Source organism: Phalacrocorax carbo (genome assembly GCF_963921805.1).
Source record: "Phalacrocorax carbo chromosome W unlocalized genomic scaffold, bPhaCar2.1 SUPER_W_unloc_4, whole genome shotgun sequence".
NCBI lineage: Eukaryota > Metazoa > Chordata > Aves > Suliformes > Phalacrocoracidae > Phalacrocorax > Phalacrocorax carbo.
Window position 1 is genome coordinate 780,257 of NW_026990255.1, and position 16,806 is coordinate 797,062.

General features: G+C 42.8%; 1 protein-coding gene across 2 annotated transcripts in view; it reads left to right on the forward strand.

Moving 5' to 3' along the window:
- LOC135310880 (mitogen-activated protein kinase kinase kinase 1-like) overlaps positions 1-16,806 on the forward strand; it is a 104,374-nt gene that overhangs the window by 58,153 nt on the left and 29,415 nt on the right. For both annotated transcript variants that reach the window (XM_064439971.1, XM_064439972.1), the window contains one exon: positions 8,301-8,451. In XM_064439971.1, the coding sequence (XP_064296041.1) occupies positions 8,301-8,451 (151 nt within the window). The remainder of the gene's footprint in view (positions 1-8,300; positions 8,452-16,806) is intronic.

Here is a 16,806-nt window from a genome sequence, read left to right on the forward strand (position 1 = left end):
AAAATGTGTTTTATTTTTTGTTGCTTGTGGTTTTTTTGTGGCTTTTCTTAAGTAAGATCCACATCTGTGGGAAGATATAGAAATTAATAATTGAGGCAAGGAGTAGGAGCTATTAAATTGCTATTGCTGCTAGGAAGATGGTATATGGAACTGTTTCAATGGGTTACCTACCTAAGTTAGGATAGCTTCTGGCCCCTTCCTCCTCTGTAGTGGCATATATAGCTGTTTATTCAGAGTCCAGGTATTTAAATTACCCAATGTGTTTCTGTGCTTGTTATCACTCTAGTTCTAATAGTAGTACTTGAATTTGCTGATAGAATACTCTATAGAATAGATCAAGAACCTGCTTGCATATAAATATTTTATGGACTCTGATTTATTTTTTTTTTAAATACTCAGCGTACTTTTTTCATGCTTAAAAGCATCTTAATCTATAAAACTTAAGTGTTTATGACTGAGATTTAGATCCATAACAAAACTGAAAACCTTAAATTACCCACAGCAACAGCAACTTGGCTTTTCCTTAATGGATACAGAATGGCAGATATGGCAGTGGTAAGAGATGAAATTTGAATGCCTTGCTTAAATGAGTTTGCATTCAAATTAATACTCTGAAAAATTGTTTTAACTTTTTTCTTTTTTTTTATTCCTCATAAATTTTTGAAAGCTGCTTAATAAAGAAACAAAAACCTTGCAATGTTTACTCTTTGTGTTGTGCCATGGAATGGATTTTCAGTAATCTCTCTGAACTTCCAGTTTTACAAATGTTATATATGACCTTCAGTTTGATAACATTCTCTGGGATGCAATGCAGCTTCTTTTAAAGACTAATGTTAAAATAACTTAATATCTCTGTCACATACTGCTAGTAGATTGGAAGCATTTAGAACTTCATTGCAGCCTGCTGTGAGCTGATTTATGTTGCAAAAAAATCACAGTACTCCTGACTCTTCTAGTTTATAGGCCAGAGATGAACTGGATCATAGACTAGACTTTACATGTCCAACTTCCCTTTTGCTGTATGAGTGCATCCTTTAGTTGGAATACTAAAAATAAAATGGTCAGCTTTACTGAGTTAAATTCACCATTTCTGTTTAATTGATTTTTGTGTTTTCTAATGAGCTAATTAGGAGAAATGTTGCATCTTGTGTCTAACTATGTATGGCAGGTTTTATAAAACAAATTACACGGGGATTTTTCTTAGTAGCCTAATACTCATTTTTTTAATAAGTTGAAATTTATGAAGTTTAATTTTTAAATTGTCATCAGAAAGTTGTTATTTTGGACTGAACTGCGTAGAAAACAATGTTTTCAATTGAGGCTTCAGCTTGGAATCTGCTGTTTTCACATAGTAGTTAGCTCTGTGCCAGCAATATCATCTCTAAGTGTGCCCCTTCCCTGAAAAGAGGTACAGAGAGCAGTGTTCACGAGCCTAAATGCCTGTCATGCTGCTGTAACTGCATTTTGTCATTAATACTTTAACTAAATTTAAGGAAGGCATATTACAGTATGTATTGGGTTTGCGTGGCAAGGTTTTGGTGGTGGGGGCTATAGGGGTGGCTTCCGTGAGAAGCTGCTAGAAGCTTCCCCTATGTCCGATAGAGCCAGCGCCAGCTGGCTCCAAGATGAACTCTCCGCTGGCCAAGGCTGAGCCAATCAATCAGCAACAGTGGTAGCACCCCTGGGATAACATATTTAAGAAGGGAAAAAAAAAAACCTGCTGTGCAACAGCAGCTGGGAGAGAGGAGTGACAATATGTGAAAGGAACAACTCTGCAGACACCAAGGTCAATGAAGAAGAAGGGGGAGGAGGTGTTCCGGGTGCCAGAGCAGAGATTCCCCTGCAGCCTGTGGTCAAGACCGTGGTGAGGCAGGCAGTCCCACTGCAGCCCATGGAGGTTAATGGTGGAGCAGATATCCACCTGCAGCCTGTGGAGGACCCCACACTGGAGCAGGTGGATGTGCCCTGAAGGAGGCTGTGACCCCATGGAGAGCCTGTGCTGGAGCAGGCTCCTGGCAGGACCTGGGACCCCATGGAGAGAGGAGCCCACACTGGAGCAGGTTTGCTGGCAGGACTTGTGACCCTGTGGGGGACCCATGCTGGAGCAGTCTGTTCCTGAAGGACTGCACCCCATGGAGAGGACACATGGGAAGGACCCGTGCTGGAGCAGTTTGTGGAGGACTGTCTCCTGTGGGAGGGACCCCACACTGGAGCATGGGAAGAGCATGAGGAGGAAGGAGCAGCAGAAACAATGTGTGATGGACTGACCACAACCCCCATTTCCCATTCCCCATCCCCCTGTGCTGCTGAGGGGGAGGAGGTAGAGAAAATTGAAAGTGAGGTTGAGCCTGGGAAGAAGGGAGGGGTGGGGGGAAGGTGTCTTAAGATTTGTTTTTATTTTCTCGTTATCCTACTCTGACTCTTATTTGTCAATAAATTAAATTAAATTGACGTTCTCAAGTCAGGTCTGTTTTGCCCATGATGGTGATTGGTGACTGATCTCCCTGTCCTTATTCTTAGCCCATGAGGCTTTTGCTGTATTTTTTCTCTCCCCTGTCCAGCTGAGAAGGGGAGAGATAGAGCAGCTTGGTGGGCACCTGGCATCCAGCCAAGGTCAACCCACCACGTAGTAGCATGGACTCCTAGGGTGTGTGTTTGCACATCCTACTCAGTGCTGAATTCTGTGTTATATTGGTTGCACTGGCAGTGTTAGGTGGTAAGTTGAAAACTGGTCTGCTCTAGGAGCAGGTCATGCAGACAAGGGCTGCAATGTTGTATCCCTCTAGAGCAGGTAAGTGTGGCTGTAAGTAAGACTATTTTCCTATCTTTTGTCATGGTATAGCTAGGTTTTTACAGTGTTGATTATGAATTAATTGTGTTCAGACTATCTGAAATCCAACAACGTTGGGGTGGAGTGCTAAAGTTTAATATGTAGGCAGATACATGTAATGGGTAAAACACATCTGTGCATTAAAAGCAATATTAATGTTAAAGTTTCCTTGTAGGGTGTGATACATGCAATAAGATTGCAGCAGCATCTGAAGTTCTTCTGTCTTGCTTGTGGAACTTGACAGGGCTATGGAAATACAGTCCTGTACATAGGGTTTTGTGTAGCAGTCTCTCTGTTTAATGTGTGGTTTTTTAAAATGTTTAATGTATTGGTGGCAAGAAATTTTAAGATAAAATACATTTACTTTATGATCCCCTCATAAATGAGACACTCTTCATACAGGGACTGACACAGTTTACGTGCTTACCCCATATAGCTTTAACTTGCCCTACAAGATCTTTCTTCAAAAAAATAAAAAAATTTTAAAAATTCCAAGGACAGTGCTAATATGTGTGAAAGTAAAAAGCTCTGATACTTCTTCGCTTCACAAAAAATAAAAAAGCATGCAAGGATAATCAGAATTAAATCTCTGCTATTCAGGACCCACGTTTCTCTGATGCTTTAAATAATGCAAAAATGTTTTTAATTCCACTGCTGTCTGAATCATGCTCACTAATTCCTAATAATGATTGTTCTTCTTCATCGGGTTGATATTTGACTCAACCATGTTTGTTTTCTAGGACAGGTGCCTCTGAAACAGGGGCCTACGCATTTCTCCAGGGTTTATAGCCTAGTTTTAAGGAATTTGTCAAATATAACTAAGAGGAGCAAGGCTTTTCTGTACAAAAGCATACCTTTACAATGAAAAATAAGGTCTGCAAATAAAGAAGTTTGAAAATTGTGCTGTAAATTTGGGGTTGGGAGGAAAGCCTTCTAAAGAAAACTGTAATTCCTTGCAATTATAATTTCAACATGGCCTTTCTTCTCATGTCTAACAGTGAAATGTCATCCTCCAGATGGATGATAGGAAGTTTCTCTGATACAGTTTTCTCAATCGTGTAGCATGAAGTTTGGGAAAACTGGAACTTCTTTGCATATATGTGCAACTAAGTGACTGCTCAACCTATCCAAAATTTTTTTAATGTTTTTGTTTTAATTTCAGCACACTGGCTAAAGTTTACCTTTATGTATACCTTAATTTTTGTTAGTAAAGTTACTGTTAAAAGCACTAGTACATTCTGGCTTTCTGGTCTCAGGAAGCAGTACATTGCTTTCACTTCACTGTAAAGCTCAGGTAAGCATTAATATCTTATTTTAGCCTGACCACATGTTTGATACTAGGTTTTTTAATTGGCGGCTCCTGGAGGAGGCGGGGATGAGGCAAGGAAACCTTGTCATTGCTGTACATAAATCCTTAGGCATTGTGAACTAAATGTAGGAGCATCTTGGCATTCTTCTTTAAATTAGGAACACTTGTGAAAGGGCCTTGCTAAGATTTCTTAATACAAAGTTACTGATAGTGTCACGATTCCAGAGAACTGCTCCATTAAATTTCAGACTTAATCTGCAGAGGGGGAACACAACTGCAGACAGAAGCCGGTTGTTTGAGAATAGCATTGATGAGCTTACGTGAGTAGTCCACAAAAGCCTAGTGTGTAGTATTGCAAAACAAACACAGTCTTGTCTTTTGGGCTATGTGGGAGAGCAATTTAAAGATCCAAAAGCATGCTTATGTATTCATGTTTCTTCTTTGAAGCTGTAGACTTCACTGAGTGCTGCTATTTCAGCTGAAGCAATGTTTGAGGATACTGCATAAGTGGTTAATAACCACTTCCTATCTAGACCTTTCTGAGTCCTTTAGCATGGCTGGACTGCGCAGCAGTTCTTAAAACCAAATTTTCCCTGATGATTGCTGGTTCATAGCTTGGAGTCTTCCTCACAATTCTGCTTTCACTATCTTAACTGAAAAGCTTGAGCGGCCCTAGGCTTATTCTATCAGATACCTTAAAGATGGTGTGAGTAGTTGTAGGTTGTATGTGATTGAAGAAAAATTAATACCACAGGCCTCAAATGGTAACTGATATCTTAAGTGACCAAAACCATATAGCAAATCAGCACCTATTGGCTTGAATGTTGACAGTCAATTTCTGACAAAGTAAGTCTTAATTTTGCAATGTATTCTTTCAACATGAAAAAAAAAAAACACATAAAAACCCATCTGGGCTGCTGCACTGTGGCTGCCCGGGTAGAGAACATGGTTGTAAAGGTACGGCATGTAGATGCTCATGTCCCCAAGAGTCGGGCCACTGAAGAACATCAGAACAACCAGCAGGTGGATCAGGCTGCCAAGATTGAAGTGGCTGAGGTGGATCTGGACTGGCAGCATAAGGGTGAATTATTTCTAGCTCGGTGGGCCCACAACACCTCAGGCCAACCCCAAATTTACAGGGTGCACTCAATACCCTCATCCAGATCACTGATAAAGATGTTAAGATATTCTGAAGAAATAGATCTAAATTTATCAACTAATAATAAAGGAACTGATGTCTGATGGTTTAAAAGTAATAATAAAAAGAATTTAAAAGATTCTTAATACTGCCTTTTGTGGGGCGGGGGGAGTTTAAAAGTTATTTTATATGGAAAAAAGCCTTGTATCCATTTTTGCTTGATTCATGAAAAGCTGAAACATTTAAGAGCAAAATCTTTGCTTCTTGGTGAAGCAGAAGTGCGGGATGTTGAGAAATGTCAGGCTCCGTGGTCCAAGCTAGTGCATTCTCTGAGATTTATTTTTGGCCTGCTCCTTAGCTGCTTTATTGCTGTTCAAATGAAGTACCACATGGCAGTCACTTAAGCACATAGATACCTTGACTCAGGGATAGCTTTTGCTGTATGAAGATCAGGATCAGAGGAGGATCAAGTTCTCAGTGGAGTATACTCTGGGTTTATTTTTTTTTGTGCTGAGGTACAGTGATATGGGAACTGGCAACCCAGCTGTTGTCATGTAGGCAAACTTCAGCTTGACTATAATAGATATGGGGCTTTGCTTTAGATTAAAAAATAAACAAAACCTGTAGGTTTAAGCTGCAAACTGAGGATGTCCTGCAGTATGCAGGAAATGATGGATTCACAGGAAAAATATTTTTCCCACAGATCCAACAGTATAAGAATATTTAGTAAACTATAGTTTTAGCCAAGCTTGAGTTTTTTGAAAACTTCAGAAACTGTGTTCTATAAAAATACACACAATAATTAAATTCTGCAAAAAGATATTTGGTTTACTGAGCAAAAGCTCTCAGACTCTGTTGGTCTTTCCCACCTGTGTGGAGGAAAAGCACAAGAGTTCTTTATGCAGGCAAGAGTAGATCAGTTTAGCTGTCACATGAGGAAGATAGTTGCTTCTGCTTTTTAGAGAACGAGTACAGATTGTGAAGCCTCTGCTGTCATATTGCATTGTTCATGAATTCAAGTCCAAGGGCTTCTAAAAGACTTTTTTAATATCAGTTGGGAAGTTATCATGGTTATATGAACAGATGAAATACTGTGTCATTCTGTTGTTTCTGGGATAGCGTTTTCTGTCTTGCGTACAAAGTATTCATGCAACTGAGATCGCTCATGTCATGGAATAACTAATATAAAAAACAGAGTAACTCTATATTTTTAACTTGCACCTATATTATTTTGGAGCTGTACTGCTCTTATGCAGATGAAGACTTTTGTCTTTGAACTGATTTTTTGACTGAGGAAAAAATGTAAAATCAGCCCTTTTTAGACAATAAAGGGTTTTTTTCCCCTATTATAAGCTTTTTGGGCACATTCTCCATTTGGACTCTACCTGCTGCTGTAATGTCTTTGGTTTTTATGAAGAATTGCTAGGTTTTGTCTCTTTCTAGAAAGCAATAGTATGAATTTTAGTGTTGGGACAAAAATAACTTGTCACTCGCACTAGTTTTGAAGTTAAGCAAGCATCAATGCTTAATCTCTGAAAAAAACATTAATTCATAGGTGGATTGTTTTTCTATTTATAAATATTTAAGTATTGCTAGACACGGTTCTGAGTATCTAAATTTGGTTATTAACAGTAGGTTTAGATGTTGCTTGTAAGAAAATTAATTTTGTTTACAATATCCATCTGCTTATTATGTCTCAGCACTGAACAGGAAGAGTTGTTTCTTGTCTCAGAATACTTTGTTCCCTTTGTGTCCACAATAAGAGGAAAAAAAAACTACTCCTCCTTCTGACCAGTGAAAACTTCTCACTTTTTTAAGTAGGGATTTGTGATAAAAGAACTTTAGTAATATATTGCTGATAGGCATTGTAATTTTGACATTTTATTGCAGTGAATGTTGTAAGGGAATATGTTGTACTTCATCATACAGTACATAAATATAGTTTTAAGTGCATAGCTAAATGTTTTAGAAGTTGAAGACTGCATGCATGAAAGCAGATGTAAATATGCAACTGCTTCTCATTGTTAACTAAATTATTATATAGCCTTATCTTCCACTTCAAGTTGTGATTTTGTTTTTAAGCCAACTCTCACAATAAAATTTTGATTCAATCAAGCTTGCTTTTTTTTAAAGACTGTTAACTTCAAGAAGATGGAAGGGGATTATGTACTGCTGCTTAAGAATGTGGTTTAGCAGATAGTTCAACAGAATCAGGAAATCTTCCAGACTGTTCACATTTGGTTTACAGTGTCTGACAGTATTTTTTGCTGTTTTGTGGTTGCCAGCAATCACAGGCAACTACTTTGCTGTAGGTCAAAAAAGCACAAGCCCAGATGGATTATACTTTCATTTTACAGATATGAACTTGCTGTGAGTTTTGCTATAATTATAGTTGACTTTAAGTGCTTTTGAGTTATCAGTTGCTTAGAAAGCAATTCTCAAGGGTGCTAGCCTTACTTTAATTATTTCTGTGTCTAGTTTAAACATACTGTGTATTAGTTTACAAGTCCTCATTTTTTGAGGAAGAGTTCATGTATAGGAAGAGGCACTACATACATAGTTTAATGTTTGTGCATCCTATGAAGATGGAAACTTTTCACCATTAATTTATATTCACTTTGTAAATTGTTTTAAAATAGATTACAAGCTTTGAATTGCCAATGCATGTATGAACCGTCACCACACTTCTGAAACTTTTGGTGAATGACATGACATACAGGGTAATTTTTGTATTGGTTTAATATTTGCCAAGACATTCTTCTTTACTGGGTGTCCAATGTTAAAAGCAATACACACATTTTAAAGAGTTACCCCTCAAAACAGGTATGCTGTGAAACTGCAAACTAGCAAATTAGTTGTAACTCTTGAAAGGCTTGCTGCAGTCAGTTGGAAATAATGTTTTAGTAGCTGCATTGTAAAGAGAGGGAGAACAAGGTGGCACAAAGCTTAAGAATGCTATAGTATTACACCTTAACTAAAAATAATTGCGCCTACTACTGTAAATTATTTTTTTTTTGCTGTAGCTGTGACATGCAGAATAGAGAAACCCTCAGGGGGTTGCAGAAGATGGATGACCGCCCAGAAGAGCGTATGATCAGGGAGAAACTCAAGGCAATGTGCATGCCAGCCTGGAAACATGAATGGCTGGAAAGAAGAAGCAGGAGAGGCCCTGTGGTAAGTGGCATGGAAGTAATGGTGATATCTGTAACAACTATTATAAATAAAAATACCTTAAATTTCTTTCTTTTAGAAACCTCTTTATCGCTAACAATTTGCAGACTCTTGTGATCCTCTTGTTCTTCTTTTTGTTTTGTTTTTTTTGAGCTGTTTAACAGGAAACTGGCTGACTTTCTGAAGTGTATGCATTTATTAAGCTTTATTTAAAAAAAACAAAAAGCATATTGCTGTGCTGCTGACTGTGTCGTATAAAATACTGCTGTGGTAACACTGCCCTCTAATGTCAACAGCAAAAGTACATCTTGTTCATTAGATAAAAACTTACATTTGAGTGTAAAACTGCACTGTACTGCTTTGTACTCCCTTCATTCCTAAGGGTTTCATGCCTTCGCATTTCCTTAGTTTGAAAATGTTAGTTTCCTATATGTTTTAATGTGCGTGGATTTCTTTTGCTGGATGCATATTGTCATGGTTTAACCCAGCAGGCATCTAAACACCACACAGCTGTTTGCTCACTCCCCCCCCCCCCAGTGGGATTGGGGAGAGAATCAGGGAAAAAGGTAAAACTTGTGGGTTGAGATAAACACAATTTAATAGGACAGAAAAGGAAGAGAAATAATAATTATAAAATAATATGCAAAATAAGTGATGCACAACGCAGTTGCTCACCACCCACTGACTGATGCCCAGACAGTTCCCAAGAAGCAGCTGTGCCCCACCTCCCCTGGCCAACCTTCTCAGTTTATTTTGTTCATCATGACATCATATGGTATGGAATATCCCTTTGGTTAGTTGCGGTCAGCTCTCCTGGCTGTGTCCCCTCCCAGCTTCTTGTGCACCTCCAGCCTCCTTCCTGGCAGGGCAGTATGAGAAGCTGAAAAGTCATTGAATTACTTGTTGCTGAGCAATGCTTATATTAAAACATCAGTGTGTTATCAACATTTTTCTTATCCTAAATCCAAAACACAGCACTGTACCAGCTACTAGGAAGAAAATTAACTCTATCCCAGCCAAGACCAGGACAGTATACACCTCTTATTCTATACCATCTACATCCCGATCCAACACTATTTAATACATCACAATTAATCACCATCACCTTTCCTGTATTTTGATATATACACACAGATATGATTCCCTAAGTCTGGGGACCATCCCCCTAAAACATCCACTAAGTTCATTTAGTCCATGACTTTGGGCTCCATCTGTCATAACAGTCATTCAGGGCAGGAGAGATGGTGTGTGGTGTTGGCTTGTTACGTTCTGAAGTCAGTTCTGGTTCTATCACCACTGCACTTTGCTCAGTTTAATCAAAATACATTCTTCATTAATTTGGGAGATTCTAACTGTAATACCATTGATATGGCATAAAGCGGTGACATAGAGTATTATATAGCAAATAACATCATAAGATGCAAATCATTAGCTACTCTCACCTAAAATCAAATACCCTTGAGGTACACATCGGCATTCCCATCCTTCCATGTTACCCACCAAGTGCACCCAGCTTCTCGACAAAAAGCAATCCTATGAATAGGTTTGCCCTTTCCTAAGGAATGAATAACCCAGACTATTTTTACTAGCCAATTCCTTATATGCACTACAGGGATGTTATCTCCTTCCACAGTGCACAGGGCTATTGCTGGACAGAGCCAGGTCAATTGGCAAAATTCCCTACTATAAACTAGCCCAGTGGCTTCTGATAAATGTGTATCCCAATGCGTGAATGTCCCACCACCCATTGCTCTCAGTGTAGTCTTTAACAGTCCATTGTATCACTTGATTTTCCCGGAGGCTAGTGCATGATAGGGAATGTGATACACCCAGTCAATGCCATACTCTTTGGCCCAGGTGTCTATGAGGTTATTTTAGAAATGAGTCCCGTTGTCTGACTCAGTTCTCTCTGGGGTGCCATGTCACCACAGGACTTGTTTTTCAAGGCCCAGGATAGTGTTCCGGGTGCTGGCACGGGGCATGGGATATGGTTCCAGCCATCCAAGGTGGTTGCTTCCACCATTGTAAGAACATGGCGCTTTCCTTGGCGGGTTTGTGGGAGTGTAATATAGTCAATTTGCCAGGCCTCCCCATATTTATATTTCAGCCATCGTCCCCCAACCACAGAGGCTTTACCCGCTTCGCTTGCTTGATTGCAGCGCACATTTCACATCTGTGGATAGCCTGTGCAATAGTGTCCATGGTCAAGTCCGCCCCTCGTTCATGAGCCCACCTGTATGTTGCATCTCTCCCTTGATGGCCTGAGGTGTCATGGGCCCATCAAGCTATAAAGAATTCACCCTTATGCTGCCAGCCCAGATACACCTACACCTGAGCCACTTCAACCTTAGCAGCCTGATCCACCTGCTGGTTGTTTTGATGTTTTTCAGTAGCCAGAATCTTGGGGACGTGAGCGTCTACATGATTGTCATGGTTTAGCCGGCAATTCAGCCCCACACAGTCGCTCGCTCACTCCCCCACCAGTAGATGGGGGAGAGAATCAGAAGGGTAACACTCGTGGGTTGAGATAAGAACAGTTTAATAATTAAAACTACAAAAAAAAAAACCAAAACAAAACACAACAACAGAAATGCAATGGAAAGGAAAACAAGAGGCGCGAAACCCGGGGGGCGGGCGGGGGGGAGTGGAATGAACCGCCAAAACAAACCATACATGACGCAGCTGCTCACTGCCCGCCGACCCGACACCGTGCCTTCCCGAGCCACAAACTGCCCCCCTTTAATATACTGGTCATGGTGTCACATGGTAGGGAATGAACATGTGTCGTGGTTTAGCCCCAGTCAGCAACCAAGCACCACGCAGCCGCTCGCTCACTCCCCCCTGGTGGGACAGGGGAGAGAATCGGAAGAGTAAAAGCGAGGTACCTCATGGTTTTGAGATAAAGACAGTTTAATAGGTAAAGCAAAAGCTGGGCACAGAAGCAAAGCAAAACAAGGAATTCATTCACTACTTCCCATGGGCAGGTAGGTGTTCAGCCATCTCCAGGAAAGCAGGGCTCCATCATGCATAGCGGTTACTTGGGAAAACAACCGCCATCACTCCCAGTGTCCCCCCTTCCTTCTTCTTCCCCAGCTTTATATACTGAGCATGACGTCATATGGTATGGAATATCCCATTGGCCAGTTTGGGTCAGCTGTCCTGGCTGTGTCCCCTCCCAGCTTCTTGTGCACTCGGCAGAGCACAGGGAGCTGAAAAAGTCCTTGACCAGTGTAAGCGCTACTTAGCAACAACTAAAGCATCTCCACATTATCACTGCTGTTTCCAGCAAAACTCCAAAACACAGCCCCATACTAGCTACTATGAAGAAATTTCACTCTATCCCAGCTGAAACCAGGACAACATGCCATTGGCCAGTTGGAGACAGCCGCCCCTGCCATGGCCCTGCCCCTCCCAGCCTCCCACCAACGCAGCAGAGCACGGGAAGCTGGAAAGGTAGCCGACCCCCACAGTGAAGAGAATTAACCGCTTCTCAGCCAAAGCCAGCACAGCATCCACATGACATACCTTTACAGCCAGGTTCTCTACCTGGGCAGCAATATCTTGCCACAATGTGGCAGCCCAGATGGGTTTGCCTCTGCGCTGCCAGTTGCTTTGCTTCCACTGCTGCAGCCAGCCCCACAGGGCATTTGCCACCATCCAGGAGTCAGTATAGAGATAGAGCACTGGCCACTTTTCCCGTTCAGCAATGTCTAAGGCCAGCTGGATGGCCTTTACCTCTGCAAACTGGCTCGATTCACCTTCTCCTTCAGCAGGTTCTGCTTACTTGTCATTTAGGACTCCATACAGCAGCCTTCCATCTCCGGTGCTTTCCCACAAGGCGACAGGACCCATCAGTAAACAGGGCATATTGCTTCTCATCTTCTGGCAGTTTGTTATACAGTGGGGCTTCTTCAATACATGTCACCTCCTCCTCTGGTGATAATCCAAAATCTTTGCCTTCTGGCCAGTCCATAATCACTTCCAAGATTCCTGGGCGACTGGGGTTTCCTACTCATGCCCGCTGGGTGATCAGTGCAACCCATTTACTCCACATAGCATCAGTCGCATGGTGTGTAGACGGAACGTTTCCTTTGAACATCCAGCCCAGCACTGGCAGTCGGGGTGCCAGGAGCAACTGTGCCTCAGTACTAACCACTTCTGAAGCAGCTTGAACACCTTCATATGCTGCCAATATCTCTTTTTCAGTTGGAGTACATCAGGCTTCGGACCCTCTGTATCCCCGACTCCAAAACCCTAGGGGTCAACTTTGGGTCTCCCCATGTGCTTTCTGCCAGAGGCTCCAGGTAGGGCCATTCTCCCCGGCTGCAGTGTAGAGCACATTTTTTACATCTTGTCCTGCCCGGACTGGCCCAAGAGCTACTGCATGGACTATTTCCTGTTTAATTTGTTCAAAGGCTTGTTGTTGCGCAGGGCCCCATTTGAAATCATTCTTCTTTCGGGTCACTTGATAGAGAGGGCTTACGATCAGACTGTAATTTGGAATATGCATTCTCCAAAAACCCACAACGCCCAAGAAAGCTTGTGTTTCCTTTTTGCTAGTTGGTGGAGACATGGCTGCTATTTTGTTGATCACATCCGTTGGGATCTGACGACGACCATCTTGCCATTTGATTCCTAAGAACTGGATTTCTCGTGCGGGTCCCTTCACCTTACTTTGTTTTATGGCAAAAGCAGATTTCAGAAGGATTTGGACTATTTTTTCTCCATTCTCAAATACTTCTTCTGCTGTGTTGCCCCACACGATGATGTCATCAATCTATTGAAGGTGTTCTGGAGCTTCTCCCTGTTCCAAAGCATTATGGTATAGTCTATGGCAAATGGTAGGGCTGTGTTTCCACCCCTGGGGCAGTCGATTCCAGGTGTACTGGACACCCCTCCATGTGAAAGCAAACTGTGGCCTGCACTCTGCTGCCAGAGGGATTGAGAAGATTGCATTAACAATATCAGTTGTGGCATACCGCTTGGCTGCCTTTGGCTCCGGTTCATACTGAAGTTACAGCATGTCTGGCACAGCAGCACTCAGTGGCAGCGTGGCTCCGTTCAGGCTCTCCAGTCGATGAATGAGCTCATGGATGGGAATCAGAGGGTCTTGGCTGGTACAGTATTGTGGACGGTTGGCACGAGTTGTTCTTTGACCCTCGGCAGCCCCACAACAGAAGAGTCCTTCGAGAGACTGGGCAAGGTAGACAACTTTAATTCTCTCCATCTCCAAGGCAGCTACACCAAAATCCCACCTGTACCCTTTTGGGTCCTTGAAATACCCTCTCCTGAGGTAGTCTATGCCAAGGATGCACGGAGCCTCTGGGCCAGTCACAATGGGGTGTTTTGCCAATCATTCCTGGTTAGGCTCACTTCGGCCTCCAGTACTTGGATCCCCCTGTCACTCCAGCAATACTCATGGGTTCTGCCCCTATACAATTTGATGGCATTAAGGTGCACTGTGCACCGGTGTCCACTAAAGCTTTATAGTTCTGTGAGTCTGATGTGGCAGGCCATCGGATCCACACAGTCCAGTAAACCCGGTTATCCCTTTCCTCCACCCAGCTGGAGGCAGGGCCCCTCTAGTCCTGATCATGGCATTTACAACTCACTTCCTGTAAATGAAAATCAAGAGCCTCTCTATTATTCTTAGAAATAAAATCTGCGCTTCTACTCCTCTGTCTGGGGACTTGCTCACTGGAAACTGGAGCAGCAGCTTTCCTGGAAGAACCCCCCTGAGTGATTTTTCTTCCTTGCAGTTCACATACCCGTGCCTCTAGGGTCGAGGTAGGCTTGCCATCCCACCTCATCATGTCCTCTCCGTGGTCATGCAGGTAAAACCATAGGGTGGCCCATGGTGTATATCCTCTCCTCTGAGCCAAAGGATGCTTTGTCTTAATAGCTGAGACAGTGTTCTGGTAGAGGTGGGGAGCAGGACATATCTTCTTTGAGTTGCTGGACCTCTTGGGATAGTTTCTCTACAGCAGAGACTAGCGAGGAAGAGAGGTTTGTTTCATAATCCCAGAGTCTATCAATCACCTCTGCCACTGTTGGTGCCTCTTCCCCTTTCCAGGACATTACTGCCAATGAGTTTGCATACGAGGATGATGCACTCCGTACAAACTTCCGCCACATGGGTCATGTGCACTCGGCTTCATCTGGATCTTTGGATGACCGTTGATCGTCCAGGTCACTGTAAATCACCTCAGGCACGGCTAATTCCCTAAGATACTTGATGCCTTTCTCCATAGTCGTCCATTTTCCTAGGAGAAATATAATATCTTCCTTGAAGGGGTACCTTTCTCTCACACCTGACAGGAGTTGCCTCCAGAGGCTGAGGGCTTGTGTCCCTTTTCCAATTGCTTTGTCAATGCCCCCTTCCCCAGAAAGGGATCCCAGTTGTTTGGCTTCTTTTCCCTCTAGTTCCAGGCTACTGGCCCCATTATCCGAGCATCGGAGCAGCCAGGTGACAATGTGCTCACCTGAACGACAGCTGAAATCTTTTCCTATATCTTGCAAATCACTCAAGGACAAGGATCGGGTGGTCTCTATTTCATTTATGACTTCCTGCTTCTCTCCTCGTGACGGCCCTGCTTTTTAATCATCCCTTTCTAAACAAGTTGATGTCCTCTTCCAATATTTCGTCTTGTGTATGGGGGCAACTGATACTGGCACGAGTTGATTCTCTGAGTCAGCTCCAGTACTTTTCCTGGGGGTTCGAGTGGCTGCATTGCCTGTCATTTTGCCTTTCAATCCAGAGACTTTCTCTTCCCCTTGGGGGCACTGAATACTGTTGAGCAGGGCTCGGTACGCATGGGCCAGGCCCCAGCACGTTGCAGTTATCTGTATCTCTCTGGAGTTCCCAGCGTAACAACATACTTCCTCCAAATATTCTACTGGATTTTCTGGATTCTGCACTTGTGCAGGGGTCAAGCTCCAAAACACTGGGGGTGCCCACTGCCCTAGGTATTTGCCCATGTTATCCCACATGCCCTGCCACTCATAACTATCAAGCCTCGGGGCAGATTTCTGGGTAATATTCCTAAGTTGCTTAGTCAAAACCAAAACAACATGCCCAAAAACTAACAATAAGTGCACCTTAACCACCCAAAGATGTTCAAAATACAAAAAGGTTGTTGTCACAAAGACGGAGACATCATAGAACAAAGTTGCAAAGATACCATTCTGTATTTCCTCCATATAAAATCTCTCAGAGGAGGAAGTAGAATTGCTGATTGCCTCAACAAGGTGGTATCCAAAGTACAGTAACAGTTTCAGCAAAAACCCCAGCCCCACACAGTCCCTCGCTCACTCCCCCACCGGTGGGATGGGGGAGAGAATCAGAAGGGTAAGCTCATGGGTTGAGATAAGAACAGTTTAATAATTAAAATAATACAACAACAGCAAAAATGCAATGGAAAGGAAAACAATGAGAGGCATGACACCTGGGGCTGGGAGGGGGGAAAGGGGGAATGAACCACCAAAACAAAGCACATGTGACACAGCTGCTCACTGGCCACCAACCCAGCACCACCAATCCCCAAGCCACAACAACCCCCATGCACCAACTGCCCCCGTTAATATACTGGTCATGTCGTCACATGGTATGGAATGAACATCCCATTGGCCAGTCGGGGTCAGCTGTCTTGGCTGTGGCCCCGCTCCTCCCGGACTCTTGCCCACATGGCAGAGAATGGGAAGCTGGAAAGGTCCCTGACTACTACAGGCACTACAGTGAAGAGAATTAACCCTTTCTCAGCCAAAACCAGTACACCTGTTAATTTTCATAATCAATATATTTTAAAACAGCAACAACAACAAAGGTTTCTGAAAAGTTCAAGGTTGCAAGAGGCATACATTCAATATGGTGACTTCTTGAAGTAAAACAAGCAGTTTTTGGATCAAGGCTATAAACACAGGTCTGTCTTGGGCAGTGCATAACTGTTAGGCTACAACCTCCTCATTGTCCTCTCTGTAGCCTGCTGAAACTTAAATGTGCTTCTGAACAGCTTCAGCTGGATGAGTTAAGTGCTTCAGTTTGAAATAGTATTTGACCTTGTGGATGCAGTCCAAATTATCAGGTAGAAAGGCACTGAGGCTGGATGTCTCTTCCTCCTCATACCCTGAGCAGGGAAAGCTCCTTCTGTAATTTTTTTTCCTCCCCTCCTCTTAAATCAGAAACCTCTGCAACTTTCTAGGAGAGTTCTGCTCTGAAGTGGTATTTGGCACTTCCCTCCAGCTTTGAGTCAAGCCTCTAAGACATGGAGAAATGTAGAACTAAAACTGACTGCCTGCTGTGGCTGCTTTTAATTCTATTCCATGGGGTCTTATTCTTCTCATGCGTTACGTAGGTCTGAG